We start from the raw sequence: 14419 nt of genomic DNA, 5'->3' as shown, positions 1-14419 counted from the left end.
CCACTGGTTCGTTGTTCCAACTGTCAGGAAGTTTCATGTATTATTTCATGCATTAATTGGTATTAAGAGTCGTGTTTAATTCTATTGAATAGACAGTATTTCATATTAATATTTCACAGATGAACAGGTAAGATAAATATTAATATTTATGAGAGAAATTTAATCGGATTAATTTTTGACAAATTGTAGTTCTACATTGTTCTACATTGTTACTTATGTGGTTAACATTCTACACATTCTTATCCGAAGACAGTTTACAGAAGAAAATTACTTGCAATAGGTTTAGTTTCACAGACAGGATATAATTATCCCAATCATCATCTGCCTTAAGGACAAGACTATGTTTGCTTAAACCAGGACTTTGGTCCATTCCTCTTTAAGACAGTCACCTGGGGGGAATACGTGTAGTTACGCTAACAGGATTATGGCTTCCTTGATCAATGTCTGTTCTAAGAACAAGAATACTTTTCTTTCACTATTATTTTAGTATATTTCCTCTTTAAAAAGGGCGTTTAATGGACAAGTAATATTTCCTAATATTTAACGGACACATTTATTAATAAGATTTAACAGATGATAGCTAATAAACAATGATTCACATTTAATAGATAAGTTTAATCTTATGAATTTTGACAGGTTAGAAATCACACAATATTTGTCATTAAAGAGTATTTAACAGGCAAGCAGGGTTTCATAATGTTTAACGGACACGTTTATTAAGAAGATTTAACACGATAGGTGATAAACGACGATTCATACTTAATAGATAGGTTTAATCTTATTCACTTTTGACACATTGCAAATGAATGATTTCACACAATATTTGTTATTCAAGAGTAAGGGTCAAGTAATAGTTCATAATATTTAATGGACACGTCTACTAATAAGATTTAACAAATGATAGGTAATAAACCATGATCAATATTTCACGGATAAGTTTAATCTTATAAATTTTTGACCTCTTGTAAATTAATGGTTTCACGTATCAGTTGGTGTTAGGAGTATTTAATACATAAGTAATGAATAATAATAATAATAATAATAATAATAATAATAATAATAATAATAATAATAATAATAATAATAAATAATAGATAAGTAATGAATAATAATAATAATAATAATAATAATAATAATAATAATAATAATAATAATAATAATAAATAGATAAGTAGCTAATAAACAATGATTTAACAAATGATAGGTAATAAACCATGATCAATATTTCACGGATAAGTTTAATCTTATAAATTTTTGACCTCTTGTAAATTAATGGTTTCACGTATCAGTTGGTGTTAGGAGTATTTAATACATAAGTAATGTATAATAATAATAATAATAATAATAATAATAATAATAATAATAATAATAATAATAATGAATAGATAAGTAATGAATAATAATAATAATAATAATAATAATAATAATAATAATAATAATAAATAGATAAGTAGCTAATAAACAATGATTTAACAAATGATAGGTAATAAACCATGATCAATATTTCACGGATAAGTTTAATCTTATAAATTTTTGACCTCTTGTAAATTAATGGTTTCACGTATCAGTTGGTGTTAGGAGTATTTAATACATAAGTAATGTATAATAATAATAATAATAATAATAATAATAATAAATAGATAAGTAGCTAATAAACAATGATTTAACAAATGATAGGTAATAAACCATGATCAATATTTCACGGATAAGTTTAATCTTATAAATTTTTGACCTCTTGTAAATTAATGGTTTCACGTATCAGTTGGTGTTAGGAGTATTTAATACATAAGTAATGTATAATAATAATAATAATAATAATAATAATAATAATAATAATAATAATAATAATAATAATAATAATAATAATAATAATAATAATAATAATAATAATGAATAATAATAGATAAGTAATGAACAATAATAATAATAGATAAGTAATGAATAATAGATAAGTAATGAATAATAATAGATAAGATGAATACTATTAATAGCTAAGTAATGAATAATAATAGCTAAGTAATGAATAATAATAATAGCTAAGTGATGAATAATAGATATAATAATAATAATAGCTAAGTAATGAACAATAATAATAGCTAAGTAATGAATAATAGATAAGTAATGAATAATAATAGATAAGATGAATACTATTAATAGCTAAGTAATGAATAATAATAGATAAGTAATGAATAATAATAATAATAATAATAATAATAATAATAATAATAATAATAAGAAGAAGAAGAAGAAGAAGAAGAAGAAGAAGAAGAAGATGATGATGATCATGATGATTATGATGTTGGAAGGGACCTTGGAGGTCATCTAGTCCAACCCCCTGCTCAGGCAGGAAACCCCAGACCATTTCAGACAAACAGAACGGACAAGTTCATTAAGACGTATCTCATCGGTAATAGGTGGTCGGCGAATCTGATTAATCGCATTTAATAGAGACGTTTTAACAAAGGCGAAGGTGCTATTTCACCCTCAAAGCAACAGTTCGAGTAGGTCGAGGGTAGGGGCCAGCCCACCCACGCCCGCGGAGCTTCAGGCCCACACGCGTTGCCCCAAGACGAGCCCTCCGCACGTCGGAACGCGGAGGCGGGTTGCCCAAGACGCGCGTTTGCAGCCTGGCAAGCGGGGGCGGGTGGGGGGAGAGAGAGAGAGAGAGAGAGCCGAAAACTGGCTCTTTCCGGCTCCAGGATGGGTGGTGCAAATTGCAAAAAATAGGCAACTTCGAGAGCCTTCCCACCCGCTTCTGCGTCAGCCCCCGGGGAGCCACCCACCGCCCTTCCTCACGACCTAAGAGCCCGGCCTGGACGCCCAGGAGCCGTCGGCATCATGGCCGGCGACGGCCAGAAGGAGGTAAGGCGGCTGAGCACCGGCTCGGCGCCCTCGCTTCAACGCGGTTGCTACGCGGCGGGCGCCCGCTTGCAAATGGACCGCGCGGGGCCAATTCCCCGCGCTTTTTGCTGCGTTTCTCGGGTGTGTGTGTGTGTACACGTGTGTGCAACGCGGGGACGGAGGGAGGTGTGTGTGTATGTGTGTGTGTGTGTGTCTCGACTTATGACCTTCCCCCTGTCGGGGTGGAGGCTGGCAGCTTGGAAGGGAAGCCTCTCCCGCTCAGATCCTAGCGGGACAGGCGGGATGGGAGGCCACGGGGAGATCCCTTCGCCTAGCCAGGAGTCCCCTGGGAAAGGGGGTTTCCGGCAGAGAGCGTCGGAAAGGGCCCTAACTCAAGACTTCCTTACTTACTGAGTAGCTAGGGGGCGGGAGAAAAAAAAAAAGGGGGGTGGGGTGGCTTGACGTGGCCTTTTAATTTCCTTTGATTCCTTTTGTTCGATTTCATTGATTTATTTATTTTTTTTTAATTTGATCCCAGCTTATCGAAAGGACCGCTTCCTGGTTGGGTTGATTCGGGGGTTGTTTTTTTGGGGGGAAGCCGCCCGTTTTTCTCTTTCTCTCTCTCTCTCTGGAGGATGTTTGGATTTCTGTTATTTGTCGAATTTCTTAGCCGTCCTGCAAGTCCGCCGTCCAGATGGCTTATGAAAGGAGGTTAGACTAGATGACCTCCAAGGTCCCTTCCAACGTCTGCCCTTCTCTGGATTCCGTAAGACTCTCCTGCTTGAGCCGGGTGTGTGTGGGTGTGGGTGTGGGTGTGGGTTGGACTAGATGACCTCCAAGGTCCCTTCCAAGTGAGTTTGGCCCCCCTCCCCCGCCCCATTGTACCGCACCGTTCTTGCCGCAGTTGTTAAGTGAGTCGCGCGGTCGTTAAAAGAAAGTGAAATCTGGCTCCTGCGTTGGCTTTGCTCGTGGGTAGCTGGCTGCGACGGTCATAAAATACGAGTCGGGTGCCGAGCGTCTGGATTTTGAACACGGCGACCGACGGCAGCGGCCGTGAAGTGTTGAAAAGCGGTCACCCGTCACCTTTTTTCAGTGCCGTTGTGACTTGAAACGGTCACTAAATGAGCCGTCGTACGTCGGGGACTCCTGGCTCTCTGTTTGCTTAACTCTTTCAGTGTTAAAGCTTTCATTTTTGCTCCTAATTTCACTTTTGCTTTATTGAAAGTCAATTATTGAACGCTATTTCTTTCAAGTCGTTTTGTACCACCTTTTATCTCCTTTCAATGATAATAATAACAAAACAACAGAACAACAATGATAATAATAAAATCTAGGCGGGTTATTATTTTAAGTTCTACGTTTTGCTTTGGCTGAAATCAATTATTAAATTGAAATTCAATTAAATTTCTACCCCACCCACGTTTACCACCTTTTCAAGTGAGGCAGGAAGAGGCCTACACGCAGTCCTCGACTTACGACCGCAAGAGAGCCTGAAATTTCCGTTGCTAAGCGAGACGGCGGCTAAGCGGGTTTTTGCCCCATTTGACGATCTTTTTTGGCCACGGCTGTTAAGGGAGTCGCGGCGGTTGTTAAATGAGTCACAGGGTTGCTAAGCGAATCCGCCATCCGCCATTGACGTCGCTGGTCAGGCGGTCACAAGAGAGGGATCACGTGACACGCACACACACACACACAAACACCCCGGGACACTGCGACCGTCATAAATGCAAATCAGTTGCCAAGCATCTGAATTTTAGATGACGTGAGCACGGGGATTCTGCAGCGGTCGTTAAGTGTGAAAAACAGTCACGAGTCACTGTCGTAAAGCTGAGGACGGGGACCACGCCAGGCTTGTGTGAAAAAACGGTCCACAAATCTCTTTTTTGGTTGTTTTTTTTTGCCCCCAGTGTGGGAGTAACTTGGTCACTAAACGAATGTAGCGCCCGGATCTTGTATTTTTTTGGCTTTTTGCAATGTGAAATACGTGAGCTTTGGAAAGCTCAGAGGATCTTTGGAGGTTGTGTGTGTGTGTGTGTGTGTGTGTGTGTGTGTCTAAACCCAGTTTTATTGTGGCTTAAATTGGGATGAACTTCAGGCCCTGGGTTCCAACGTGTTCCGGATGAAATTGTGCAGTTTTGTAAATGAAGATTTATTTTTCCGGCTTGTTTGGCCCTTGTAAGGGCTGAAAAATCTGACAAAATAAAGCCAATTTGCTGGTTTTTTTTTAAATTCTTCCTTCTTCTTCTTTCCGTTGTTTAGTTTCTTTTCTTTGTTTTTCAAAAGAAGAGGCGGGAGGAAGAGTGTAAAATGACTGCGACTTCGGAAGATTTAATACTTCCTGGTTATCACCCGGTCAGTTTCTCGCATTTGGCTGCACCCTGAACTCCACAGTTCCGGCTGGGAAAATTTTTTAAAAAATTTTGAGCCTCAGAAAGATTTTTGCGCTCTCTCTTAGCCCGTGTTTGATTCCTTTGCTTTCGTTTTCAAAAGAAGAGGAGTGTGTGTTTTAAAGCGGTAGCAATTTTGGAAGATTTAACGCTTCCTGATTATCACCCGGTCAGTTTCTCGCATTTGGCTGCACCCTGAACTCCACAGTTCCGGCTGGGAAAATTTTAAAAAAAATTTGAGCCTCAGAAAGATTTTTGCGCTCTCTCTTGGCCCGTGTTTGATTCCTTTGCTTTCGTTTTGAAAAGAAGAGGAGTGTATGTGTGTGTAAAGCGATTGCCATTTTGGAAGATTTAACGCTTCCTGATTATCACCCGGTCAGTTTCTCGCATTTGGCTGCACCCTGAACTCCACAGTTCCGGCTGGGAAAATTTTAAAAAAATTTTGAGCCTCAGAAAGATTTTTGCGCTCTCTCTTAGCCCGTGTTTGATTCCTTTGCTTTCGTTTTCAAAAGAAGAGGAGTGTATGTGTGTGTAAAGCGATTGCCATTTTGGAAGATTGAATGCTTCCTGATTATCACCCGGTCAGTTTCTCGCATTTGGCGGAACCGCGAACTCCACAGTTCCGGCTGGGAAAATTTTAAAAAATGTTGAGCCTCAGAAAGATTTTTGCGCTCTCTCTTAGCCCGTGATTGATTCTTTTTCTTTCGTTTTCAAAAGAAGAGGAGTGTGTGTTTTAAAGCGATTGCAATTTTGGAAGATTTAACGCTTCCTGATTATCACCCGGTCAGTTTCTCGCATTTGGCTGCACCCTGAACTCCACAGTTCTGGCTGGGAAAATTTTTTAAAAAATTTGAGCCTCAGAAAGATTTTTGCGCTCTCTCTTAGCCCGTGTTTGATTCCTTTGCTTTCGTTTTGAAAAGAAGAGGAGTGTATGTGTGTGTAAAGCGATTGCCATTTTGGAAGATTAACGCTTCCTGATCATCACCCGGTCAGTTTCTTGGATTTGGCGGAACCCCGAAAGCAAAATGAAAAATGTTTGAAAATGGTTTGAAAATGAAAAATGTCGGATTCCCCCCAAAAATTTAGCTCCCTCACCCCACCCCGTAGGATAAGCAATCTGAAGAACTGGTGGGCAACTTGAATTCCCCCCCTGACCTCGGAGGTCATCTATCCCAACCCCCTGCTCAAGCAGGAGAGCCTGACACAATCATGGAGTTGGAGGTGACCTCGGAGGTCATCTATCCCAACCCCCTGCTCAAGCAGGAGACCCTTACACAATCATGGAGTTGGAAGTGACCTTGGAGGTCATCTATCCCAACCCCCCTCTCAAGCAGGAGACCCTTACACAATCATGGAGTTGGAAGGGACCTCGGAGCTCATCTATCCCAACCCCGATGCTCAAGCAGGAGACCCTTAACAGAATGATAGAGTAACAAGAGTTGGAAGGGACCTTGGAGGTCTTCTAGTCCAGCCCCCTGCTCAAGAAGGAGACCCTATGCCATTTCAGACAAGTGGCTGTCTGGTTTCTTCTTAAAAAACCTCGAGTGATTGAGCACCCACAACTTCTGGAGGCAAGCAGTTCCACTGGTTAATGGTTCTCACGGGTCAGGAAGTTTCTCCTTAGTTCCAGGTCGCTTCTCTCCTTGATGAGTTTCCATCTGTTGTTTCTTGTCCGGCCTTCCTGGTGCTTTGGAAAATAAGTTGACCCCCCCCTTCTCTTTGTGGCAGAACCCCCCCCCCGCCCCCCAAATACCAGAATATTGCTCTCCTATTGCCCCCTATAGGGACGCGGTGGCTCAGTGGGTTAGGACGCTGAGCTTGTCGATCAGAAGGTCGGCAGTTTGGCGGGTCGAATCCCGAGTGCCGCGTAGCAGAGCGAGCGCCTGTTACTCGTTCCAGCTTCTGCCAACCTAGCAGTTCGAAAGCACGTAAAAATGCAAGTAGAAAAATAGGGACCGCTACGGTGGGAAGGTAACAGCGCTCCGTGCGCCTTTGGCGTCTGGTCATGCCAGCCACATGACCACGGAGACGTCCTCGGACAAGCGCTGGCTCTTCGGCTTTGAAACGGAGATGAGCACCGGCCCCTAGAGTCGGAAACGACTAGCACGCACGTGCGGGGGAACCTTTACCTTTACCTATCACCCCCTAGTCTTTCCTTTTCTCTAGACTGGCCGTTCCCAAATCCTGCCCCCGTTTTAATCTCCTGGCCTTTAATCGTCCTAGTTGCACTTTTCCCAAAGTTTCGACACCTTTGGGTTTTTTGGGGGGGCGGGTCACGTGGGGACCAAGCCTGGATGCCGTTTTCCAGGCGCGGCCTTACTCAGCGCTACTAAGGCTTCCCGTGATTTGGATTGCGTCCCTGGGTACAACCGAGGATTGCGCTGGGCATTTTCGGCTGCCTTTCTCGCCCAGGGCTGGCTCCCGTTTAAGCGCTCACCCGCTCCGTTCGTCTAAGGTTGGAGGCACAATTTTGGAGCCGGCTTTCGCCTTGGTCCTCTCCTCCCGCCCTCCCCCATCCCACCCCACCCCCCAAAAAAATCGGGCCGCAGAACCGACCGGCTTTGGTTTTTCTTGCCATGCCATTTTTTTTTCTGCTTGGAGGGTTCCACGACGGTCACCTTTGAGGACGTGGTGGTCTATTTCTCGCCGGGCGAATGGCAGTCGCTAACCAAGGACCAGAAACAGCTCTACTGGGAGGTCCTGCAGGAAAACTACCAGGCTTTGTTGCTGGTTGGTGAGTAGTTCGGGGTGACCCGGATTGTGAGATGAACTAGAAGCAGGAGAACCGGGTTCGAGTCCTGATCGGCCACCAAAGAGGGCCCCTCTTGGACCACCAGCCTACCTGCCGGGGTTGTTGTTTGGGGCAAAGAGGAACGGACAGAGGGCGCTTGATACCACCCCTCGTGAAAGGGGGGTTGTTTTAAAAGGTAACTGGCAAGACATTTAGACGGGCCGTTGTTCCTCAAGACTCTGTCTGTGAGGGCTTAATTACAACTCCCATCGTCCCCGGCCTCCCTGCCATCCCAGCTGAGGAGGGATATCGGGCATTAATGTGGGCTGAGGCAGCGTAGGGGGTCTGCAAGGCAGGGAATGGTGGGAGTTGAAGTCCAGGCATGCTGGCTGAGGAATTATGGGAGTTGAAGTCCAGGCATGCTGGCTGAGTAATTTTGGGAATTGAGGTCCAGGCATGCTGGCTGAGGAATTATGGGAATTGAAGTCCAGAGTGGGGGAATTCTGGGAGTTGAAGTCCAGGTGTGCTGGCAAGGAATTCTGGGCCTTGATGTGCTAGTTGAGGAATTCTGGGAGTTGAAGTCTAGGCATGCTGGCTGAGGAATTATGGGAGTTGAAGTCCAGGCATGCTGGCAAGGAATTCTGGGAGTTGAAGTTCAGGCATGCTGCCTAGGGGAATTTTGGGAGTTGATCTCTCTAGGTATGTTAATTGAGGAATTCTGGGAGTTGAAGTCCAGGAATGCTGTTGGGTGCATTCTGGGAGCTGATTTCTCTAGCTACGTTAGTTGAGGAATTCTGGGAACTGAAGTCTAGAGTGGGGGAATTGTGGGAGTTGGACGTCCAGGCACGCTGGCAAGGAATTCTGGGAGTTGACGTGCTCATTGAGGAATACTCAAGGAGTTCAAAGTCCAGGAATGCTGGTGGGTAAATTTGGGGAGTTGAAATTCCAGGTGTGCTGGCCGGGAGTGCTGGGAACTGCCTGGAGAATTCTGGGAGTTGCAAGTCTCCAGGTGTGTTAGTTGAGGAATTCTGCAAGTTGAAATCCCGGAGGTTGTTGAGGTTGGCGAACCTGGAAACATCTCCTTTGATCAGCCTTTTCCTCTTCCAGGCCAATGCCCGATCACCTTGGCGGAAGTCTTGGCCTGGGTTGAAAATAAAGAACGTCTGAACGTCCCCATCTCGTCGCGGCTCATCGAAGATCCTCTTCCCGTGATCTTTTCTAAAGGTGAGCGAAGCGTACGGGAACCGGGCGATGGGCAAACGATCCCAGGGCCGTCTTTGGCTTTCTTCTGGCGCTCTGAACTACAATTCCCATCATCTCAGCAGGGGGAGGAGCGTCGGCGTCCTGCACGTACGGAAGACGTTTGAGGCATCGAGCCGTCCTTGGAACGCCCGGCTGGCAGTCTTGTCTGCTTTGGGAAAGGCTCTTTGAAATTGAGAATTAATTACTCCTCCCTTGCGGGAAAATTTAATTCCATGTCCGAAGCGGTTAATCCCCTCTCCCCACTAATTCCTCCCTCTCTTCCCGGCTCCTGATGACCCCTCCATGGACATTTCTGTAATTTTTTTTAAGGAATGCTACCAATTTGCCATTGCCTTTTTTCAGCCCGTTTTTGCTTCCTCGTTTAACTTACGTCCCTGTGATCTCCTGGTGGTCACCTCTCCCCAAATCAAATTACGTTTTGCTGCTTATAAAAATCAGCCAGGGTGGGCTGGTTTTGTTTTTTTGTTTTTACTGGAACTGGACACGTTCCTTTTTTCCTCTGTTGCAATTATACGTTCTTTTTTTGCCCTCCAGGAAATGAAGATCGATCCCAAATGGACGTGGAAAGCTTTCCAGAGAAAGCGGGCCCTCTTGAGAGCATGTTTACTCTCTCTGAAGAAGAGGCACCCTGCTGTAGCCGTGTCGAGGGACACCCAGAACAGTCTTGTGTTTCAGCAAGCGAACAGGGAAGTGTGCCCGATTCTGGGGGACACCTGCGGACAGAATCGGCGGAGCGGGCTTTTGGTGAGGCGCGTGCAGCGGACGTCCCACTACTGTGCGGCGGGTGGGTCGAGCCCGTTGTGGCGCCCGAAAAGTTTACCGAGCTGCCATCGTGTCCTCTCAGGACGACAATCCTGCCCCGGGGGTGCGATTTTGCCGTTCGTGCGAAACACCCCGTCAAGGAAATGCAGTTTGCGCCCACCGCTTGTGACGAGAACTGGGTGGACTCCAGGAGTTTCTTTTGTCTTCCAGGAGATGAAGATCGATCCCAGATGGACGCAGAAAGCTTTTGGGAGAAAGTGGGGCCCCTCGAGAGCATCTTTACTGTCTCTGAAGAAGAGGCGCCCGTTTCTAGCCATGTCGCAGGACATCCTGAACAGTCTCGTGTTTCGGCAAGTGAACAGGGAAGCGTGCCCGATTCTGGTGGACACCTGTGGGCAGAATCGGCGGAGCGGGCTCCTGTCCCGCCGCTGTGGGTCGAGCCCGTTGTGGCGCCCGAAAAGTCTGCCAAGCTGCTGTCTTGTCCTCGCAGGACGACAATCCTGCACCAGCGCAATTTTGCCGTCAAGGGAATCCAGTTTGCGCGTACCACCCGTGATGAGAAGTGTGTGGACTCCCGCCGGCAGGCTTTGGCGCGCAGCACAGGGAAGATGACGCAGGACACTCTGTCGTCTTCCCCAGAAGTCCCCCCCGAGGCGGAGAAACTCTATTCTTGCGCTTGGTGCAAAGAACCCTTCAAACTGCGGATGAATTTGGATGTGCACTATAGGTACTGTCGTCAGAGGGCAAAACAGCAGGCCAGGCCTGCCTCGAAACCCCGGAAGTCTCCCGGTGGTCAAGGCGTGAGCGAGTCAAGCCGCGCCGGCAAGTCAACGGGTTCGGTCCCTCTCCCAGAAAAACCTACCCACTACCCGTCTTCCGTCGAAGGCAAGGAGGCCTTCTTGCACTTCAGGCTGTGCCAGCCTCACCAGAGGCAGAGAGCGGGGAAAAACAGCGCCGAGAATCCGCGCAGCTTGCTGACGACCTCCGCCACCAAAAAGCTGTGCCGGTGTCCGGAATGCGGGGAAAAATTCGTGTACAAGTGGCAGCTCTCGACTCACCGGCAAAGTTGCAGGAAAGTTGCGGAAAACAAAAAAGACCCGCTCCCAAAACCCCGGGACCTTGCCGCAAAGGAGCAGCTCCCCGGCAGCGCCAAAGGACAAGAATCTTGCGTCGTAGCGCCTGCGCGTCGGAGCGGAAGTGGAGACAAGGCCCTGCATCCGTGCGGCCAGTGCGGCAAGCGCTTAAGCAAGTCCTACCTAGCCACCCATCTGGCGTTCCACGCGGGGGAAAGGTACAAGTGCCTCTTGTGCGGGAAGCTCTTGAACTTCCAGAGCGGGGCGGTCAGGCACAAAAGGCAGCACTGCAAGAACGAGGAAGGCGGCACCTGTCAGAAGTGCGGGAAGCAGGCCGGCGCCCAAAACTGTTTCTGCATGATCCAAAAAATCAGGGTCGCTCCCGACTCGGATTGGGAGAAACGAGCCGGCTCGGGGGAAGCCCAAGTAGCCGTTTGCGAAAGACGGGAATTTGGTCCTCTCTAGCAGTTATTTCTACACAGGATTGGAAAGACGGAGTGATATCGGCTGCGAGTTCAAGGGACGCGGCCCCTGGTTTTCGAACCCGACGCCGGCGTCAGGGGGCTTTGGCGCTTGGCTCGGCTGGCTGCACATCACGAGGACCGCGTGTAAGATGCCCGTATCCAGATGTTGCGAGAAGTGCCTGTTTCGACGCACCGGGGAACTACACGTGAATTGTGTAGACAGCCGTAGCTCCTCTTTTTGTGCAGAGCGAGTGGAGTTGTCTTTGCTTCTCGCTCGCACTCCGGAGCCCAGGCAGCTCGATATGTGGTGCCCGTGGGCGCCGGCTTGAGGATGGATAATGCCCGTCATGTCACCAGCAATTTTCATTCGTGCCTTAGCTGGATTTTTTTTAAAAAAATTGTGCAAGAAATCGTTCAGGACCCAATGAACGATTGATGCCCAGAGCTGTTGCACAAGTGTTCTCAGCTGGGCAGCTGGACGATCAGTGGACTGCAACGCCCCGAATTTCCCCTGACAGCTATGAATTCTGGGAGCTGTAGTTTTACCTGTCTTCCAGCTACCCAGGTCGAGAAACCTCACTCTACAAAAACCAGAACGAGGCACGGCTGTCTTAGGAGGACCAGGGGTGGACGGGACTCAAGTCCCGTCATTCGTGGACGACATCTTGACTTTTTTGACCTCACCCCACCCGAATCCTCCTCCTTTCCCCTTCCCAAAGCCTTTTTTTTTTTAAAGGTCCTCGGCCATTTTGCGGCCAGGGGTAGGCAACCTCGGCTCTTTTATGACTCATGGACTTCAACTCCCAGAATTCCTCAGTCAGCATAGCTGACTGAGGAATTCTGGGAGTTGAAGTCCATGAGTCATAAAAGAGCCGAGGTTGCCTACCCCTGACCTAGTCGGTAAAAACATTGTGAAAAATGAACTTTTTTTTTAATTTTAATTTTAACCAAAGGTTGATTTCAGAGTAACGTTCTTTACCTGGGCTCAGTTGAAGCTAAGACAGGAACGTTTTGTCACGATTGTGGATGAATTTGAAATGTCAATTAATTCTCAATAAAAGCACTAACGGGGATCCTTTCTGCGTGCAGGCATGCCAAAACATATAAGGAGCGGTTGCCGGAATTGGGGATGTCTAGTCTAATGAAGAGAAGGATTAAAAGGGGTGGGGGTGGGGGACATGATAGCAGCCTTCCAGTATCTCAGGGGCGGCCCCAAAGAAGAGGGAGTCAAGCTCTTCTCCAAGGGGCCTGTAGGCAGGACAAGAAACAACGGATGGAAACTAACCAAGGAGAGAAGCAACCTGGAACTAAGGAGAAACTTCCTGACAGTGAGGACAATTAACCAGTGGAACTCCTTGCCTCCAGAAGCTGTGAATGCTCCAACGCTGGAAGTTTTTTTAGAAGAAACTAGACAGCCATTTGTCTGAAATGGTAGAGGGTTTCCTGCCTGAGCAGGGGGTTGGACTAGATGACCTCCAAGGTCCCTTCCAGCTTTACTATTATTATTATGATAGATAGATAGATAGATAGATAGATAGATAGATAGATAGATAGATAGATAGATGATAGATAGATAGATAGATAGATAGATAGATAGATAGATAGATAGATAGATAGATAGATAGATAGATAGATAGAAGGATGGGTGGGATAGATAGATGATGGATGCAAGGAAGAAAGGAAGATATAGATTAGATAGATAGATAGATAGATAGATAGATAGATAGATAGATAGATAGATAGATAGATAGATAGATAGATAGACAGAAGGATGGGTGGGATAGATAGAGAGATGAGGGATGCAAGGAAGAAAGGAAGATTAGATAGATAGATAGATAGATAGATAGATAGATAGATAGATAGATAGATAGATAGATAGATAGATAGATAGATAGATAGAAGGATGGGTGGGATAGAGAGATGTTGGATGCAAGGAAGAAAGGAAGATTAGATGATAGATAGATAGATAGATAGATAGATAGATAGATAGATAGATAGATAGATAGAAGGATGGGTGGGATAGATAGATGATGGATGCAAGGAAGAAAGGAAGATATAGATTAGATAGATAGATAGATAGACAGAAGGATGGGTGGGATAGATAGAGATGATGGATGCAAGGAAGAAAAGAAGAGATAGATAGATAGGTGATAGATAGATAGATAGATAGATAGATAGATAGATAGATAGATAGATAGATAGATAGATAGATAGAAGGATGGGTGGGATAGATAGAGAGATGATGGATGCAAGGAAGAAAGGAAGATTAGATAGATAGATAGATAGATAGATAGATAGATAGATAGATAGATAGATAGAAGGATGGGTGGGATAGATAGATGATGGATGCAAGGAAGAAAGGAAGATTAGATAGATAGATAGATAGATAGATAGATAGATAGATAGATAGATAGATAGATAGATAGATAGATAGATAGATAGATGATGGATGCAAGGAAGAAAGGAAGATATAGATTAGATAGATAGATAGATAGATAGATAGATAGATAGATAGATAGATAGATAGATAGATAGATAGATAGATAGATAGATAGACAGAAGGATGGGTGGGATAGATAGAGATGATGGATGCAAGGAAGAAAAGGAGATAGATAGATAGATGATAGATAGATAGATAGATAGAAGGATGGGTGGGATAGATGATGGATGCAAGGAAGAAAGGAAGATTAGATAGATAGATAGATAGATAGATAGATAGATAGATAGATAGATAGATAGATGATGGATGCAAGGAAGAAAGGAAGATATAGATTAGATAGATAGATAGATAGATAGATAGATAGATAGATAGATAGATAGATAGATAGATAGATAGATAGACAGAAGGATGGGTGGGATAGATAGAGATGATGGATGCAAGGAAGAAAAGAAGAGATA

The 14419-nt window shown here is 45.2% G+C and overlaps 1 protein-coding gene across 4 annotated transcripts; it reads left to right on the top strand.

Moving 5' to 3' along the window:
* The first annotated feature begins 2055 nt into the window (after positions 1–2055).
* Positions 2056–12594, top strand: LOC308678219 (uncharacterized protein). 4 transcript variants are annotated; one of them, XM_081345254.1, is made up of 5 exons: positions 2056–2862; positions 7830–7962; positions 9067–9183; positions 9757–9966; positions 10195–12594. In XM_081345254.1, exons 1-5 carry the CDS (start codon positions 2839–2841, stop codon positions 11520–11522), a joined length of 1812 nt encoding a protein of 603 aa, XP_081201380.1. In that variant the 5' UTR covers positions 2056–2838; the 3' UTR covers positions 11523–12594. The 4 variants fall into 4 exon arrangements, with proteins under 4 accessions (XP_081201380.1, XP_081201379.1, XP_081201381.1 ...); XM_081345253.1 differs by having other exon boundaries at positions 9757–12594; XM_081345255.1 differs by lacking the exons at positions 2056–2862; positions 7830–7962 and having other exon boundaries at positions 9069–9183; positions 9282–12594.
* Positions 12595–14419: the final 1825 nt, after the last annotated feature.

This window comes from Vipera berus (genome assembly GCF_964194415.1).
Source record: "Vipera berus genome assembly, chromosome: Z".
Taxonomy (NCBI): domain Eukaryota; kingdom Metazoa; phylum Chordata; class Lepidosauria; order Squamata; family Viperidae; genus Vipera; species Vipera berus.
This window is presented reverse-complemented; position numbering and strand designations above follow the sequence as displayed.

Coding starts and splice junctions, on each gene's coding strand:
- LOC308678219 (XM_081345253.1), top strand. CDS start 2,839: ATGGCCGGCGACGGCCAGAAGGAG. Junction 2,863..7,829: donor CCGGCGACGGCCAGAAGGAG/GTAAGGCGGCTG, acceptor TTCTGCTTGGAG/GGTTCCACGACGGTCACCTT. Junction 9,184..9,756: donor TCCCGTGATCTTTTCTAAAG/GTGAGCGAAGCG, acceptor TTTGCCCTCCAG/GAAATGAAGATCGATCCCAA.